Source organism: Penicillium citrinum (assembly GCF_028827155.1).
Source record: "Penicillium citrinum strain IBT 23319 chromosome Unknown utg000002l:1.0-3833315.0:1.0-3834789.0, whole genome shotgun sequence".
Classification (NCBI taxonomy): Eukaryota; Fungi; Ascomycota; class Eurotiomycetes; order Eurotiales; family Aspergillaceae; genus Penicillium; species Penicillium citrinum.
Genome location: NW_026622687.1, coordinates 3,080,498 through 3,096,587, shown reverse-complemented (window position 1 = coordinate 3,096,587; position 16,090 = coordinate 3,080,498). Strand labels below are relative to the sequence as shown.

The 16,090-nt window shown below is 45.4% G+C and overlaps 8 protein-coding genes across 8 annotated transcripts; 5 read left to right on the top strand and 3 right to left on the bottom strand.

The window, feature by feature from the left end:
- Window positions 1-437: 437 nt before the first annotated feature.
- N7469_002977 (COP9 signalosome complex subunit 6) lies at window positions 438-1,700 on the bottom strand (the record flags this gene model as incomplete). Its single annotated transcript, XM_056641897.1, has 3 exons — window positions 438-865; window positions 920-1,381; window positions 1,442-1,700. The coding sequence occupies 3 exons, from the start codon at window positions 1,698-1,700 to the stop codon at window positions 438-440; spliced, it is 1,149 nt and encodes a 382-aa protein (XP_056504391.1).
- Window positions 1,701-1,909: 209 nt separating this feature from the next.
- On the top strand, window positions 1,910-3,190 carry N7469_002976 (uncharacterized protein; the record flags this gene model as incomplete). The annotated part of the gene is made up of 1 exon (XM_056641896.1): window positions 1,910-3,190. The coding sequence occupies one exon, from the start codon at window positions 1,910-1,912 to the stop codon at window positions 3,188-3,190; it is 1,281 nt and encodes a 426-aa protein (XP_056504390.1).
- A 61-nt stretch (window positions 3,191-3,251) lies between these two features.
- On the top strand, window positions 3,252-3,864 carry N7469_002975 (uncharacterized protein; the record flags this gene model as incomplete). The annotated part of the gene is made up of 2 exons (XM_056641895.1): window positions 3,252-3,592; window positions 3,624-3,864. The coding sequence occupies 2 exons, from the start codon at window positions 3,252-3,254 to the stop codon at window positions 3,862-3,864; spliced, it is 582 nt and encodes a 193-aa protein (XP_056504389.1).
- Window positions 3,865-4,123: 259 nt separating this feature from the next.
- Window positions 4,124-5,035, top strand: N7469_002974 (DNA-directed RNA polymerase III subunit C31; the record flags this gene model as incomplete). Its single annotated transcript, XM_056641894.1, has 3 exons — window positions 4,124-4,225; window positions 4,332-4,581; window positions 4,662-5,035. The coding sequence occupies 3 exons, from the start codon at window positions 4,124-4,126 to the stop codon at window positions 5,033-5,035; spliced, it is 726 nt and encodes a 241-aa protein (XP_056504388.1).
- Window positions 5,036-5,456: 421 nt separating this feature from the next.
- On the top strand, window positions 5,457-7,592 carry tah18 (NAPDH-dependent diflavin reductase; the record flags this gene model as incomplete). Its single annotated transcript, XM_056641893.1, has 4 exons — window positions 5,457-5,663; window positions 5,731-5,906; window positions 5,961-6,059; window positions 6,113-7,592. Coding segments are annotated over 4 exons (1,962 nt in total), but the record flags the coding sequence as incomplete, so codon positions are not given.
- Window positions 7,593-8,294: 702 nt separating this feature from the next.
- Window positions 8,295-9,204, bottom strand: N7469_002972 (uncharacterized protein; the record flags this gene model as incomplete). The annotated part of the gene is made up of 2 exons (XM_056641892.1): window positions 8,295-9,065; window positions 9,127-9,204. 2 exons carry the CDS (start codon window positions 9,202-9,204, stop codon window positions 8,295-8,297), a joined length of 849 nt encoding a protein of 282 aa, XP_056504386.1.
- Window positions 9,205-11,384: 2,180 nt separating this feature from the next.
- On the bottom strand, window positions 11,385-13,010 carry N7469_002971 (uncharacterized protein; the record flags this gene model as incomplete). Its single annotated transcript, XM_056641891.1, has 4 exons — window positions 11,385-12,655; window positions 12,708-12,813; window positions 12,868-12,911; window positions 12,959-13,010. 4 exons carry the CDS (start codon window positions 13,008-13,010, stop codon window positions 11,385-11,387), a joined length of 1,473 nt encoding a protein of 490 aa, XP_056504385.1.
- Window positions 13,011-14,108: 1,098 nt separating this feature from the next.
- Window positions 14,109-15,706, top strand: N7469_002970 (uncharacterized protein; the record flags this gene model as incomplete). The annotated part of the gene is made up of 4 exons (XM_056641890.1): window positions 14,109-14,131; window positions 14,621-14,734; window positions 14,783-15,320; window positions 15,410-15,706. The coding sequence occupies 4 exons, from the start codon at window positions 14,109-14,111 to the stop codon at window positions 15,704-15,706; spliced, it is 972 nt and encodes a 323-aa protein (XP_056504384.1).
- Between the last annotated feature and the right edge of the window lie 384 nt (window positions 15,707-16,090).

Genomic DNA, 16,090 nt, shown 5'->3' with positions numbered 1-16,090 from the left:
TTTCTCTACGGTACCCATGATCAGCCTGTTATATATCCTTTTAGGATGATCTTTTCATCTTTTCTTTTCTCTATTCCCCTTTTTCTTCCCCTACTTTTCCTTTCTCACTTTCCAAATCATGTTCTTGCGATATTTGGATGGATACCCGTTGGTTGTTTAGTTGGCATGATCTTGGATTGCTGCCGTTATATTCCATGCATAGCATTGCATCTGTATAGTACTATGATAAATGAAGAGTCTTATGTCTAAGCCATGGCTACTACTTGAACCTCGCATTCAACCGTAACTTAGAAAAGGGAATAGTGTATAATCGAAGGACCATTGAATGATAAAGGAGGTGTTCATTCATTCATTATTTCGTCTAGAATCTCATGTATGGCTATCGAAGGGAAGTATCATTATCAAGCAACTCATGATGCTCTCCACAGAACCGGCCACTATGCCCGGGAACCTAGCACATCTTGACGATAGAGCTCTTCTTCGATATTTCTAGGTAAGGTCCCAGGTTCCATACGCGAACGAGCTTGGTTCGTTTGACGCCCTCCCTGAACTATAGCCGACTTACGACCCAATTCGCGCATGGCCTTCACGCTTTCGCCCATTTGGCCGAGGAGCGAAACAAGTTTGACGTCGTTATTTTGAGAAAGAACTTCTGATTTAAACGCATCTTGGTCACGCGGAGATAGGATGGAGAGGTGAGCGATGAGTGAGTTGATGTTACGGATGATCGTGTGTGACAAATGTGGAGAGGATGTGCTGGGAGAATCGTTGGACTCGGTGACACTTGAGACATAAGATTTGATGAGGGAAATTCGAGATTCAAGGGCGCGGATAGCGTTAAGGCGGGTATTGAGGTTTGCGATTACTAGTCTGGTTAGGAACCTGAAGTTCAAAAAGTGTTGGATCAGTTTGGACTTACATTCTTCTTCCTCTTGCGTTAGCTCGGCCTGTGAGCTTTCTTTCTTATTTTTGTCCGTCTTCGTTAATCCTTGGACTGTGGGCTCGGTCCATGAAGCAGTTCCAGATCCCTTGGCAATAGTATCGACGCCAATCATCTCCGCCTCGCCAGTTTCGACGGAGTATGGCAATTCGCGGAAGCGGATGTTCAAAGCCCGTTCTTCACCATCTACTTGCATTTCCTTGGATCCATCTGCAGCACTGTCGCCTTCAAGGACGCTCTCATAGATGGTCAATGGAAGCTTAGCTCCTACTGAGTCGGATTTGAGCTGAGAGGGATGGAAGGCGAGGAAGATCGCGGATTCATTATAGTCTTGGAGAAGCTGGCGGTGGATGGGGAGATGCGAGGCATCAGGGCCATTTGGCGAAGCAGTTGACCACCATCCTACAAGATCGAGAGGAGGGTCCTTGTGTACATCCTTGACTAAAGGCGCATTCAATTAGCAGGGCATCAGCGGTTAAGACAGGAGGGGTCAATTCTCACATTGCTTCAGGCGTTCTTCGAACCACGGTGCGGGGAGAAGGGCTGGATCCTCGCCATTCTTGACGGGACACTCAAATACATGCTCGATAGTAATCTCTCGTCCTGTCTGTTGCCCTAGAAGAGCTCCAAGGACTGGGCCTTGTTGCTGTCGTGCGCTATGTCGGGTGATGTGATCGGAGATGGTTAAGAGTACCAGAGGGTGAAGTTGAATGTGAAGGCCTGAGTCAGAAGACTTTTGAGAAACAAGAGACTGGGCCATCTTCTCTTGGAGCAACAAAGGAAGAGAGCAACGAAGAATGAGAAATGAGGATTGAAGGCTTAGAATTGGAGAGTTCCAAAGTTGTGACGGCGTTTGGACAAGGCGGTCGCGCCTCTCTTTTTAAAGCTTCCCCGCCGATTTTCCCCCCAAAAAGGTTTCCCTCAACCAGCAAGAAGAACCGCATCTCGTGGGAAATTCAGCTTTTCAATATGGCCATTCCCAGCTCTTTTGAAGCGGTCAAATCGCACCTGGCCAAAGTCCAGGAGGATCCATCGACTTCACTGGAAGTGTCTCTCATCGAACGATTAAAACTACAGCTTGTACACGGAGTCGATGCTGTTGTCCCCGCTACTCTCTTATCTGCGATATCAGCTCTATTGCCAGTCTTGCAGGAAGATCCTACGCCTCTCACCACTCTTGCTATCAAAGCTACGACCTTCTTCAGCTTCACAGATCTCCGTTCTATTCAACCCTCAATTGATCTTGTTGCTGGTTTCAAAGCTCCTTCGGAACCAATCAACCTTCTCGCTTTATCTTTATTGGCCAAAGCTGGACAAACATCTAGTGATGCTGCTATAGTTGCGGGCGATCCAGGTCTGGTTTCATCCCTTATTGAAGTATGGCTATCGACACCCTCTACTGCAGTCTCACAAGCAGCTCTTGACACGCTATGGGCCCTTCTGGAGGCCGATTTGGCCAGTACACACGAAAAGGCTGGGCATAATCATACAGGGGAGGAGGGACATACCGGCCAAGGTTTGATGTGGAGAAGAGTATTCACAGATAAAGATGTTTACTCCCTACTCTACGACCTCTGTAGCCTTCAGGAGGATGCCGGCGGTAACCTGTCGAAGCGTGAGCGAACTCTGGCACAAGGGCGACTGATGAGCTTCTTAGTGAAGGCTGGTCGCGTACGCTGGGATGTGATTTCAAAGTCTCACATCTCGGATATCGAAGCAAAATATCACAGCTCCAGCCTGATTCAATTTGCCGCAAGCCAGATGATTGACCGAAGTGATGTCTTGATGCATATGACGCTATTGGGATTCTTTCGTGACTTGCTGGAACTTGAAGCTCCAGGTCTAGCTGCCCGAAGCTACGTGCACTCTGCATCCACATTTTCCTCTCCCGCCCTTGACTTCCTCATCTCAGAGAAACTTCATTCACAAGTGCTGGAATATTATCTGGATGAATCCAAACTTGACCCGGTGGACCAAATCTATCTTTCAGGCCCGATTATGGCCTATGTGGCGAGATACGCTGAATTCTATCCAAACCACTTTCTTCAAAATCCATCTACGCTTCTCGATGGTATTGTTTCACGTATCTCCCGCGCCATTGCTATTCCCACCGCACAGTGGGCTCACGGCGAAGTTCCAACTGGTCACTTAGCTATCTTGGCCTGCCTACCTCGGGTCTTACTCATTGAAGCTGGCAAACATGGCGCAAACCCCCCTGTTAACCCTACCCTCCACTCCTCCCAACTGTGAGGTTCTGGATGTGCTAGGGAGGGTATTTCAAGGGCCAACACGAACTCATGACTCGGATTCAATGGATTTAAACCCATCGGGTCAAACACCAACTGACTGGCATCATGAAGCGGCTGCGGCTCGGATTCTTTACTTCCTGTATCTGAATGAACATTCTAACTTCTGGGATGACGTCGTTATCGCCGCGGACATCCTCGTGATGAAGGAAGTCGCTCTCTCGGCGATCTCTTTAATGACTGCTATCGTCAAGGCTAATTGGCAACCCTTACCTCCTGCATCGCATGCCTCTGGCACCCCATCACGATTCAGTCTCCCATCCGAGGAAAGTCTAGGCCAGCTCTCGCCAGCCTCTAGTGGACTTCTTCCTATCTCTGGTTCTTGGGCTATACTCACGCCTCCCGCGTTGACGACGGTTCTCCCATATCTCTTTAAGCCCCCCTCGATCCTACGCGGAATTTGTTGGAGGTGGTGCCGGTGATTCTCAGAATGTAGTTTGGAAGGTGGCTACAGCAAAGCACGCAGTTCTTGTCGCACTTTACGATCAACTTCGACAAGTGGGTGGGCAGATGGAAGGATTCGAGGATATCCTTCGTACGCTACGACAACGGGTAAACGAGGGCCCACTAGGGCCAGTACAAACTGGTGTCAGTCAAGTGGAAACAGTAGGATTGTGATAATTTATTATCGACGAATGATGAGTCTACCTTAGATGCATAAGGTATGTATGTAGTGAAATTTGATAGAACCAATCAAGATACCATTGCTATAATTAATGTTCGTCGAGAAAGAGCCGCAGTGTTTAAATTCCGATGCGGGGCCGGGGGCGGTGAATCAAGGCGGTATTTTTCTTTCAAGAGATCTTCACTTTCTCCATGAAGCTAAGAAATTCCATCTTTCCCCAGACGTCTTTCCAACCTTCCTTGAAAAGCAACAATGTCACGCTTTTCCAAAGGAAAGCGACTACCCGGTGCAGAATTCACATGGGACGCCGATCCCGGTGGTCAGCCTGACACTGCGCCAACTCCTCTTTACCCGGTAGGTTTCTTTGTTCAATCAGCCCCTCCCCCAGGCATTCATTTGTATCAGTCTTTTGTTTCCCCTGTCAATTGTGCTTAGTATGGCTCCTGACAAATTATACAAGGATTATGTTGTACCACTCGCGCGCAAATTGACTCCGAGAGAGCAAAGCTCTACAGATTACTATCGCTCTCTACGCGAAAAGTTCCATGACGGACCTTATTACTCTGTTCTCGATGTGTCATCTTCAAATGCAAAGAAGGGAAGCGCTGCCCGTGCGAACTTTGACCCTTTCCATGGTATGCCGTCCTATGCTGGTCGATATCAAAAGAAAAGGCGGACGATCCCGAAGATTGCTGGGGTTCGAGAATATGGTAAGCCCTTTCTTTTCCCCGGGAATTTTTCTTCTAGTATTATTAGTGCATTTAGTATTGACGAGATGTTCTTTGTCCAGAAACGCGATTTTTCCCGCGCGATCTCTGGCAGACAATTCGACCTGACTTCCGACCGGATGCTCCCATCGAAGGATTCAAACCTGCCGTGACTACAGCCGGCATGAAGCGTGGCTTCGAAGATGACGAAGATGATACCGGCCCCGCGAATAAAGGAGAGGCAGTTGATGACGATGATGGTGATGATGAGGAGGGTGATGAGGGCGAGCTGCTGGATGGTGATGAGGCCGAAGAAGAAATCTCAGACAACGAGTTTGACTCTGAAGATGACGACGGTGGTGACTACAATGCCGAGAAGTACTTCGAAGATGGCGGTGATGATATGGACGATGATGGCTTGGGCGATGGTGGTGGAGGTGGTGAGGAGGATTTCTAGAAGCACGCACTTAGATACCCTTTCCTTGCTGTTCGTGTGTGTTTCTGTCTTCTTTTCTGTGTACAGGATTTTTCTCTTGCTTTTCTAGCGTGGTCGTTGGGCCATGGCCCATTTTGATCTGCATTGACCCGGCGGTGTTCTCAATCTTATATTCTTGCGAGCATGCAGTCAACAAAATAGAATTTGATCTGTCAATAATACTATGTGCCTAACTTTCATCCATCTCGAAAGGCGAGTCGTTTGAAAACGACTGGCCTTTCGGTTGTATTCAAGCGTCAATGTTCTACATGAGTTACATGAGCGTCTGGACAGACTACTACTTGAAATACAAACCTTCAAATATCAATAAAAGCTGAACTACAGAGAGCTGATCTATATAAAATTGACCGATCGGCCCCATCTCGGATGACGTCAGCCAGCGAGATCGGCCGGCGGAATTTTGAGATGCGGAGGGGCACTCAAACAACAATCGGCAAGGATGGCCTCAGGTCCGGACCAGCAGCGATCAGCGCTGATTCTCTATGGATCGGAAACCGGAAATGCGCAAGAGGTAGCAGAAGAACTGGGAACTCTGACTGAGCGATTGCGATTTGCGACGCACGTCTCTGAACTGAACCAGTCATCACCAGTAAGTAGAGCCATATGTATTGTGGTAGCTTGGGCGTGATACTAATGTGAGACTATCTATCGAGTAGGATATCCTTGCTTCTTTTACTGTGACAATCTTCGTTATTTCGACGACTGGCCAAGGCGATTTACCGGCCAATGCGCGCAAATTCTGGAAATCACTGCTGTTGAAGAAACTCCCACCAACATACCTCAGCGGTGTCAATTTCACAACTTTTGGACTGGGAGATAGCTCTTATCCGAAGTAGGTCTAACTAGTTTACGGTAAAAGCAATATATGGCTGATTGAGGGCTTTAGGTTTAATTGGGCAGTCCGTAAGCTATACAAGCGACTGGCTCAATTGGGTGCCAATGATATCTATCCAACCGGAGAAGCAGACCAGCAGCATCCTGAAGGGTGAGTTTGAAGTTCTGTTCAGTATATGAAAATATCTAACGAAGTTTTACTAGCCTTGAAGGGACATTCATACCATGGGCGACAGACTTCCGCAAACACTTGATGGGAAGACACCCTCTTGCGCCAGGGGAGCATCCAATTCCTGACGACGTTCAATTGCCACCGAAATGGATCTTAAAGTTGAAGGATGAACAAGCTTCTGTACCAGAGACTGGAACGCTTGCTAAGGTAGCTGAGACAGACGAATATCCCGGATTGACCAATTTGGACCAGGATATCCGTCCTATACCCGACACATTTACTTCGACTTTGACAGAGAATAAAAGAGTCACACCACAGAAGCATTGGCAAGATGTTCGACGGATACATTTTACTATTCCTGAGTCTGTCAATTATGTTCCAGGTGATATGATCGCCATTACCCCGAAATCCTCGCCCAAGGATGCGCAGTTACTCATTGATCTGATGGGATGGAATGAACAAGCCGACAAGCCGATATCTCTTGTTCCTACAGGGACTTCGCTTGGTGCTCCGCCAATCCCCGGTCTTGATTCTTATCCAAATCTCACTTTACGCTCTCTTCTTACCGACTACCTTGACGTGCGAGGAATACCCCGTCGAGCATTCTTCTCTGCCATCGCTCATTACACTGATAATGAGCTGCACAAAGAGCGACTCCTAGAATTTACAAACCCAGAGTACATTGATGAATTGTGGGATTATACAACCCGACCTCGACGCAGTATCATTGAAGTCCTGCACGAATTTGACTCTGTGAAAATCCCCTGGCAACACGCTGTCTCTGTTCTCCCCGTGATCCGTGCACGACAGTTTAGCATTGCTAGCGGTGGAGAACGGAAAAGGACAGCTGATGGCAAGACGCAATTCGAGCTTCTCATTGCCATTGTCAAGTACCAAACCGTGATTAAACGGATCCGCGAGGGCGTGTGCACCAAGTATCTCTCTACCCTTCGACCTGGCAGTACACTTCGAATTCAGCTGCAACCCGGTGGACTTAATTCATCCCAGCAGCAACTAACCGGCTCAACCATTCTCATCGGTCCAGGAACGGGCATTGCTCCGCTGCGATCTATGCTCTGGGAAAAGGCAGCTCTAGTGCAAGCCTTCCGCGAGCAAAACCCAGGCGTGGAACCACCCATCGGACCTACTGTTCTTCTTTACGGGGGACGCAACCGAAACTCAGACTTTTTCTTCGAAGAGGAATGGGAGCATCTGAGCAGACTGATCCCATTCCAGGTGCTCACGGCGTTTTCGCGGGACCAGCCTCAAAAGGTCTATGTACAAGATACGGTGCGCCAGAACTTCGGACTTTTCTTCCGCCTTCTCCACGACATGCAAGGCTCAGTTTATATCTGTGGTTCATCGGGACGAATGCCTCAGGCAGTGCGAGAGGCGCTCATTGAAGCATTTCAGCATGGAGGGCCGGTACCAGCGCCATATAACAGGTCTCAGGCGGAGGAGTATTTGATTGGAATGGAGAAGTCGGGACGATACAAGCAAGAGACCTGGTGAGGGATAGTAGAAGGTTTGTTAGTCTGAAAAATACATCATGTTGGTATACTTGATTAGCCGTTTAGATAGAGTGCATATTACCGGCGCTATTACGGAGTTACTACTGGAGAGTAGCACATGCTCGGACAAATAATGAAACACCATTGTGACCAACCACAAATGTATCCCAAATAATCAGTTTACCTAAAGTAGGATAGGTATCCTAGAAGTAAATTAAGTATAATCATATGTACTGGATAATTTCTGGCAACTTTTGGGTTTCCCTTTGTGTTTTAATGCTCACCCTCTCGCCACTTTTATTTTCTGAGTAGAATTGAGCATATCTCTGACCGGCCTGAGCTGATCAGGGAGACTGTAGAGATACTACGGATTTTCTTCTCAACACTACGGATTCGAAATTCAAATCCAAATAGGTAAATCTAGTCATATGACTATTTTGAGCCTCCTTAAACTATCCAAACGGAGGAAAAGAAGATACTACTCAAATGGTACTGTATTACTGTTCTGAACAAGCAATCACGGAGATCAGTCCGTTGTTCTGAATGTGACCAGGGAATGGGTTACTATTACTGCTTTAGTCATACATCACATACATATGTCGGCTCACATCGTCTAGGGCCGCTAGGATGAATATCGAGATACTTGAATTGTATGAATTTGAACATTACTAATCTTAGGTTGTATCTATCACTGGCTTCTGTTCTACCTTAGTCCCTGAGTTCCTGGGAGAATACCACCCTTGCCCGGAAGGATATCGGGATTGTATTCGTTGGTTTCAGACCAATAGTCCCACCATTTAGACTGTATTCGAGCAGCACGATCTATGCCCAATTCCCCACAATATTGTATGACCTGGTGGGACCAAAGAAAACGCTCCCAATCCCTCGTGTGACTGAAGACTCGTGTAGCATGGGTAGCAGAGAATAGTCCAAAAGACATGGCCCATGTATTCATTCCTTCCTGCGCACAGTATGGAAGACATCTTAATGCCTCGCTGACATAGAACGCAGCAATCTTGTTTGCGATATTCCGTAGAGTATGATCGTCTTCAGGTGTTTCAACCAGATTAAGGATTTTAATTTGGTGAAGCAGTGGGTAAAAATAAGAGCATGAGTTCCAATGAAACATAAATAAAATGGCTTCGCCAACACAGCGAAATTTATAAGGTGGGCCAAAGAGATCATCTGTACTCGGTATTCTTGATCTTAATTCACCATGACCATATATGGAGGGCTCTCCGTAACTTTTCAGGATTTTCGAACCATAGTCCTGATATCGCTGTTGAAGTGCCAGACCTTCAAGCAGCAGTTTTTGACAGGCTTGGCGATCTGAAGGATCAGTCGAACTAACCATACCAGCAAGACTCGCCATGTCTACAAGGATTTGTACATAATTATGTAGAAAGCCTTCACCTGATTGTCCTCTCAGCCGTGCAAGAGCCGAACCAGATGGAAGTGTAGATACCGAAAGGGCCTAATTCCGCGCAATTAGCTCATCAGCGAAATAGAAGCTGATAGTCGAAATTCCTACTCACCACCTTTAGATTGTGGTGTGGTCCATAGATAGCATTCATCAGAGGAGAGTCGATATCTTTCGGACGGTAGGACTGCATAATTGCGGTCAATCCGTGTATATGTGAGAACCAGATGGTAACAGATTCTGGACAGTGATGAATCTGGTCTTCTGTGAGCTTTCTGTATCAAAGTAGGAAACAAAGTACTTGAAAATAAATAGAGCTCCTTACTTCGATTTGATCAAATAGGACGCATGCATAAATAATATCATCACTGTAGGCCTTACGATCCAATTTCCTGGACATTTGTTCAAGAGCCAGAGTATGAAGCCGCAGTCCATGTCGTAAAAGTGACTGATCTTGATGAAATTTGCCAAGAAAAACAAATGACAATGCCGAACAGGCCTTTTCTAACATCGGGGTCTTCTTAGGCAGCATATGGATACCTGAGATTATAATATCAGACATATCAAGCGGGCAAGACGGGCTGTCTTGACTTGGAAAATAGTGATTCAGATAGGATGCAAAAAATTGATAGCCGACCATTGAGTCTGGAGCTATAGTCTGTGGTAAATACTGCGAGACTAATAGTTTCTGTATTCTGGTGACCTGATGACTTCGGTCCTCGGATTTGAAATCTGAATCTGGCTTGATATTACCGCTGCATTGTGCAAAGACAAAGTTTTGCTGTCGACCTTGCCCATCTCGCTTCGATGAGCGTTCTTTGGACCGATTGATAGTATGGTTGGTTTGATCGCGGAAGACCATCTCCCATTCATCACGGTACCCAAGACATCCTTGCTTTGTACGAACGCATTGTCCACAAAAGGGTCGTTGAAGGTCACACTAGTCTAGGTCAGGGTTATCTCTGAAGACCTCGTATAGGAAGACGAAATAAGAAAATCAGGCATACCCGTCGTTTCACCGCACGGCAGTTAGCACAGCTCTTTGAACCTCTTTTTCTTGCGGCAGACATGCCTGGTGGATTCTCTATTAAATATGTGGATTAGACATGAACAGGAAACCCAAGTCCCTCTTTTTCGCGAGTGAATATGTATTCGAGTAAATGAAGGAGCCAAGATGAGAATGAGAAGGCAGCCAACGTATGGACGTGGCACAGCGTTAAATGTTCCTCGGTTGAGTTTGGATTGGCCCCCACCGGCTCAACTTTGGCCCCCTCCTCCACTGACTCTGGTTCGAGGGTTGTCTCAATCGAAAGAGAAGGTTTGTAATTAGAACAATATTATACCAGATGATACATGTCCTTTGAGCCGTCCTTGTGGATATTTTTTTACGCTTTCACTCAACCCATGCACATACCCACACACTCACTCACACTCACTCACACTCACTCACACACTAACGATTACGGATATCGGAAACGATTAGCAGACGCCCGATGGCTATATATATACATAGTAATTCTTCACTATGTACTTACTGTAAACCAACATAACATGCCTCCACTACAAGAGTTCCATCCGCCGTTTATAGTAAGATATTGCGGATACCAGGCCTTGTATTTTCAGGATTTACACGCCACTATATTCTCCTTCCCAAGTTCAAAATCGTTGATCATGTCGCTTGAGTAACTTAGTCAATCAGCGATGAACAGTCATTTCTGTTCTGTCAATGGATATGGGTATATCTGACCGAGCGACCCCTAACTATGACCGAGATGCGGTATACCTACCTATATCTAGAGTAGGTACTCTAGTGGCGAAGAATAGGTATACAGGAACCGCTGTCTCCAAGGAGCCCTCTGGAGATAGAAAAGGATCTCCATTTTTCATCGAAAGCGACTGACACATTCACCGTCATTAATCCCACTCAATTCAGATCGGTCTCAGCTCTTTGTAGTTCAAAGATCTTTCGTTATCAGCAACTCCATAAACGCCTATCGCTTCATGCATGGGTGTATTGCCACGATTATTTGTGCCAAGCAAGTCTGCTTTTCCAAGCTTTTAACGCTGTTACATTATGAGAGCAATCTAGGTTTAGATATAACTATTGGTGAGTGAAGCATAGCAAGGGGTTTGATAAATTCAATCAAAACTAATACATAATCGCGTGGACTATTCTAATTGCTATGTTCATCAGTTTCTTTAAGCCACTCCTTGATACCTGTCAATCACTTAATCGACTCATAGTTCTGCCTTTGACAGAAGCCTTAAATTTCTTGACGAGTAATCAATGAAACAGCTAGAGTTGTTTTGAGCTGCGATGCAATATTCCAAGCAGATTAAGAAACATCACATATGAGGCTTCAGGCACAGCTCTCACTGGTTCAGCAATTCATGCTCAGTAAGCTTGTCACTTTCCTCAAACTCGCAAAAGACCTTGGGGAAGTAAGTCGTTTTTGCGTCATACGAGTCGTTGAAGCCACAGCCTACTTCCTGATTTCCATCCTTCAAGTTATCGGTGCAAGTGATGTTTTTCCAGCCAGTGCAGCTGATTGTCCCCGGCGCGTCCGATGATCCTTCGTAGTAGCAAGGCCATCCACCCAGTGAGCTCACCGAGCCACCCATGTCATCCATGCCCCGGAAAAGATCGGATGTGAAGTTGAAGCTGGGAGGGTAAGGAACCGAATCGGCTTCAATAGATCCAATATAGCCATTTCCTCCAAAACTCTGGGGAAGATCTGAAGCTTTATAGACGTCCAAGTCTCCAGAGCAGAAATCTCCATCCGAATTCTTGAATTGCTGCACGGCCCAATAATTATATTGTGCTTGACCACCTGACTGTGTGGTCACTTCTTTCAGGGCAATCGCAACATCCCCCGAAACTTTGAGTGCTGCTGACTCTATTGACTGAACGGCAGCCTCAGCCGCGGCTGTAGATGACCTCGAATCTGAATATTGGGAAGCAATGGCGCCATCGGTTGCGATGGGAGTAGCGGTAACAGCGCAAGAATAGACGTCATTAACATCGGCGTCTGCACGTACGGCATCGGTACAGTAGCTAATTGTTCCGTCGACAGCTGTCACATTTGCTGTTTGAGCCGATGTTGAACTGGCCGAGGGAGGTTTTGTTGTCCAACCACAAGGATCATAGCTTATCTGTCCACTTGTACTAGGCATTTGAGGGTATACACCGTCTAATCCATCGCACTCACAACCAGTTGTAACTCCTGGATTCTGATAGTTATAGCAGAAAAAAGACGCAGAAGATGTTGTGGCAAGGGTCGTGGTCATATAAGACTCGACGGAAACTGTTGGAGCTGTCAAGGGAGTAGATGTCATGGTGAAACTCGGATGGTTCGATGCCCATTCATCAATGCTGTTCCCTCCTAGATATGCACATTCTATATCATCCGGCTCATCTCCAACCTGTTGACAATTTGGAAGAGATGGGGAGTTATTCATTTCTTCAACAGAAATCCCAGTCGATCCCGTGAGTGTTCCATTGCCGTCAACATCGAATGCGTCATCTGAGCCTAAGTCTGAAATGTCTCGTTTGGAATTATCATCCCAGTAATAGTATCCTTTAGAGGTCCATCCCCAATATTTCTTAAACCAATTGAATGTAAACATCCAAGCGTAATTATCAGCTAAAATAACTCAGTTAGCTTATTTACCTTCATGTCAATGATATCTACCTACCATTCTGCGCGACCATCGGGTTAATTGCCGTGGTATCTTTCGTTCGGGCATATTTGATATTCATATACGCAAATTTTGCACAATACTCTGCTCCATATACGAGCGGCTGATCTCCAGTGGTCAGTCAATAAACACTAAACCCATAATGTGAATAACGTACCATAACCTCGCCATTTGGGAATTTTTGTTGCTTCAGATCAACGACTAGATGTGTCAGTATTTCTTTGCAGCGGTTCAGCCATCGTACTCACTGCGCGTAGGAAGGCCCAGAGCGGCATCGCAATGAAAAAACTCATGAAGCATGATATGTTCTTTTGTCACAAGAGCTTCCAGCTCAGTTATATCTTTACCCTTTGATTTCCAAGTGCGATCCGACAGAGACCACTTTGCCTTTGATTGGCTAGGGTCCTTGGTAATATCATAATCGTTCAGGAAAGGAGGACAAAAAATGACTAGATTTGCGTCTTCTGGTTCTCCATATTCATGAAATATGGTAGACGCTCCCCTGGAACTATTAGCAAAAATCGTTGTTGGGACCTGTCAATGCATACACTTTCTCATTTTCGCATTTTGTTATCCACCTTGGAGGGGGTTTACAAGTGAATATAATTCGATCTGAGCGTGAGACCTTTCTCGGTCTATTCGGGTCTTTCTTGGAAACTTTTCCTTCCACAGGGAAGTTCCTGACTTGTTCCAAAGCATCTGGTTATGTGTTAATCTAGAAATTCTCCGATATTGAAGAGATGGGACCTATCTTACTTAATATGTTTTCGTAGCCTCTCGGCGAACCCCTTTTTGGATCCTATATGCTCATATTAAGTGTCAAAGGAAGCAAATTCAATATCGAAACCATGTCAAAAAAACAACTCACAGGCCATTCGTAGGTGACATCATTCCCTGCGAAGAAGCGAGTCCATCCGGCAGTATCTCGGTCTGGTTTATTGTCGTTCTGCGCAGGGCTAATAAATTGAGTGACCATTTCCGCTGTGTCAGCCAGGAGGAAAAATTCTCTTTGGGAGCAAGTATTCCAAGCTTCCCTCCAATAGATTCCCTTGAACTTTTCTTCAAGTTCCTTCACATAGCCGTCAGGGTCATCGATATCGTCTCGGATTCTTCTCTCCAGGGTAGGACTTGAGTTTGACGTTTGAAATAGAGCCACAAAAAGAAGTAGCACAAGTAATTGCTGGAAACCCATGGTTGAATCTTCTGCTCAGTTGTCTGAACTGAATAATAGAACATGAATGTAGCAGAGGACGAAAGGGGCCAACTCTGTCTCTTTAAAAAGACATCGATTAATTAGCAAACTTCAAAGTGAGGTATTTTTTCCATTTCATATCCTACTTAATAATACTCCTTAGGTTCGCACAAATGCCCTATTCCATACAACGTGGACAAGCTAAAATGGGGCTATACACACAGTTTAGGTACGAGGTGACTGCACATGGGGGCTAACATCTATATTTCCTAGCAAGGTAATCAAAGCGTCTGATCACCTGCCGAACCCCATATCTGCAGGATCTTACATTGGCTATCGTGAAATCCTATCGGACAATAGATTTCTATTCTTAAATTTCCTTGAAATTTCTTTGACTGGAGTGCGAGCGCTAAAATCACTATTTAACGTTAGATCGGCTCACCCACAGAGATTCTTCCGACAACGCTCTCTTTTGTTCGGCCTCACATAATGATGAGGGTGATTCTTTGGCTCCTCTTTATTACTTCCAGTGCTTTGGCGTTGGAAAATTATCGTAAGGAGAAATCACTTTACCAATTCTATTTCAGCTACTGAATACATCATGGTACAGCTGTTGGAGTGAATCTTGGCTTCAAATTCATGTGAGTCAAAGCCCAGGCTCATTTTTATTCCATAATTTCTACTTTGAGACAGTTGACCAACAGTAATTCAACTGCAGAACAGCAGCTCGATTTACCGGTGAAAATAAGCTAGAGCTACTCGCCAAGATCGAGGGCTCTGAAGATTATCAATCTCACATTCGGAAACTGGCGTCTCATTCTCAAGAAAGAAAGTGAGGGATTCCTAGATGTCTCTTGCGAAATTTTCTTCATACTTATAGGATCATTAAATCAAGGTTCAAGTTTGGCGAGGTCTATCTTCGTGATGAAAGTGGCAGATTGGTTCCAGCGCCCATTGAGTACCACGGCTATCAAAGAAAAGATGAAGATACTATTGATCAGGCGCTAAGAGAGCTTTCAAGTGATCTCTCCCAGAAATTGGGCTATCTACCAAATATCACCTCAATCACCATCCCCCGAGGTCTGGATTATATTGCGAAGCATCATATGTATGATACTTTGTGTGATGGTGATTCGATTCCCCAAGTCAGTCAACCCTGGCAGGTATTAGGGTTTCTTGATGCCACCAGGTCAGCTTATGATTTGGATAACACTGAGGGCCCAGAGCCTAAAGTTCCGAGAAATATCTATCATGATCACGATTTCCTGGTGCTTTATGTGGACTATAACGCCTATTCTCTAGACTTTTGGGTTGCGACTATAGCCGAATTCACAGCTGGCTTAGTCGGGGATGAACCGCCATTCTCCTTTCGACATCAGGATCTGGCAGCATCTTATGGAAATGATGATGATTCTAAGGTCTGAGCTATCCGTCAAAGGAGATACATCTGTCGTTGCGAAAAAAAAAGCATAGAAACATCGCATGCTGACAATGATTTCTGATTTAGACGAAGCAATCCAGGGTAGAAACTGCTATCCAGCAACTTCTGGCTGATTTGTTTTCTAGAGAGGAGGCGGAAGACTTGAATGTCATTATTCTTAGTGGTGAAGCTTCTCCAAAATCTATGGATAGTCTCGGTCAGACCATTCGAAAAATGGTTCCCAGAACTTGGCAAGGGATCATAAGAGACCAGCTTGACCCGAATTTTGTGACGGCGATTGGAGCTGCTCATAGGGCCAGGAAGTTCATCCAACGACCAGAGTTATGGAAAGTCCAGAATAGCCATACCCATGATGAGCTTTGATGATTTATTGAGTTGTTTGAAACTTTAAGTCATAACCATAAGCGAGTTCAGTAAATTTGGATATGAAATTTCTGTTCAGCCCGAGAGGATCCCCCGGCGAGTAAGACTTTCAGCAACCTACATGTTTATCTGTAACTTGAATAAAGGATAAAGCTATGTGTGTCGAATCTTTCAGTTGCACTTGTAGCCACAAGAGAAATACTAGACATATTCAATATCACTGAATGAATAGTAAGAATGTAAAGCACCTATCAAAACGTAGAGATATAATAATACTCAGCCCAAGGCCCTGAACGACAAATGTTTTCAAAATCTCTACTCAAACCTTTTATCCAATCATAATAGTAGTTTCAATAAGAGAATTTTGATCTCATTTGGTTTCTG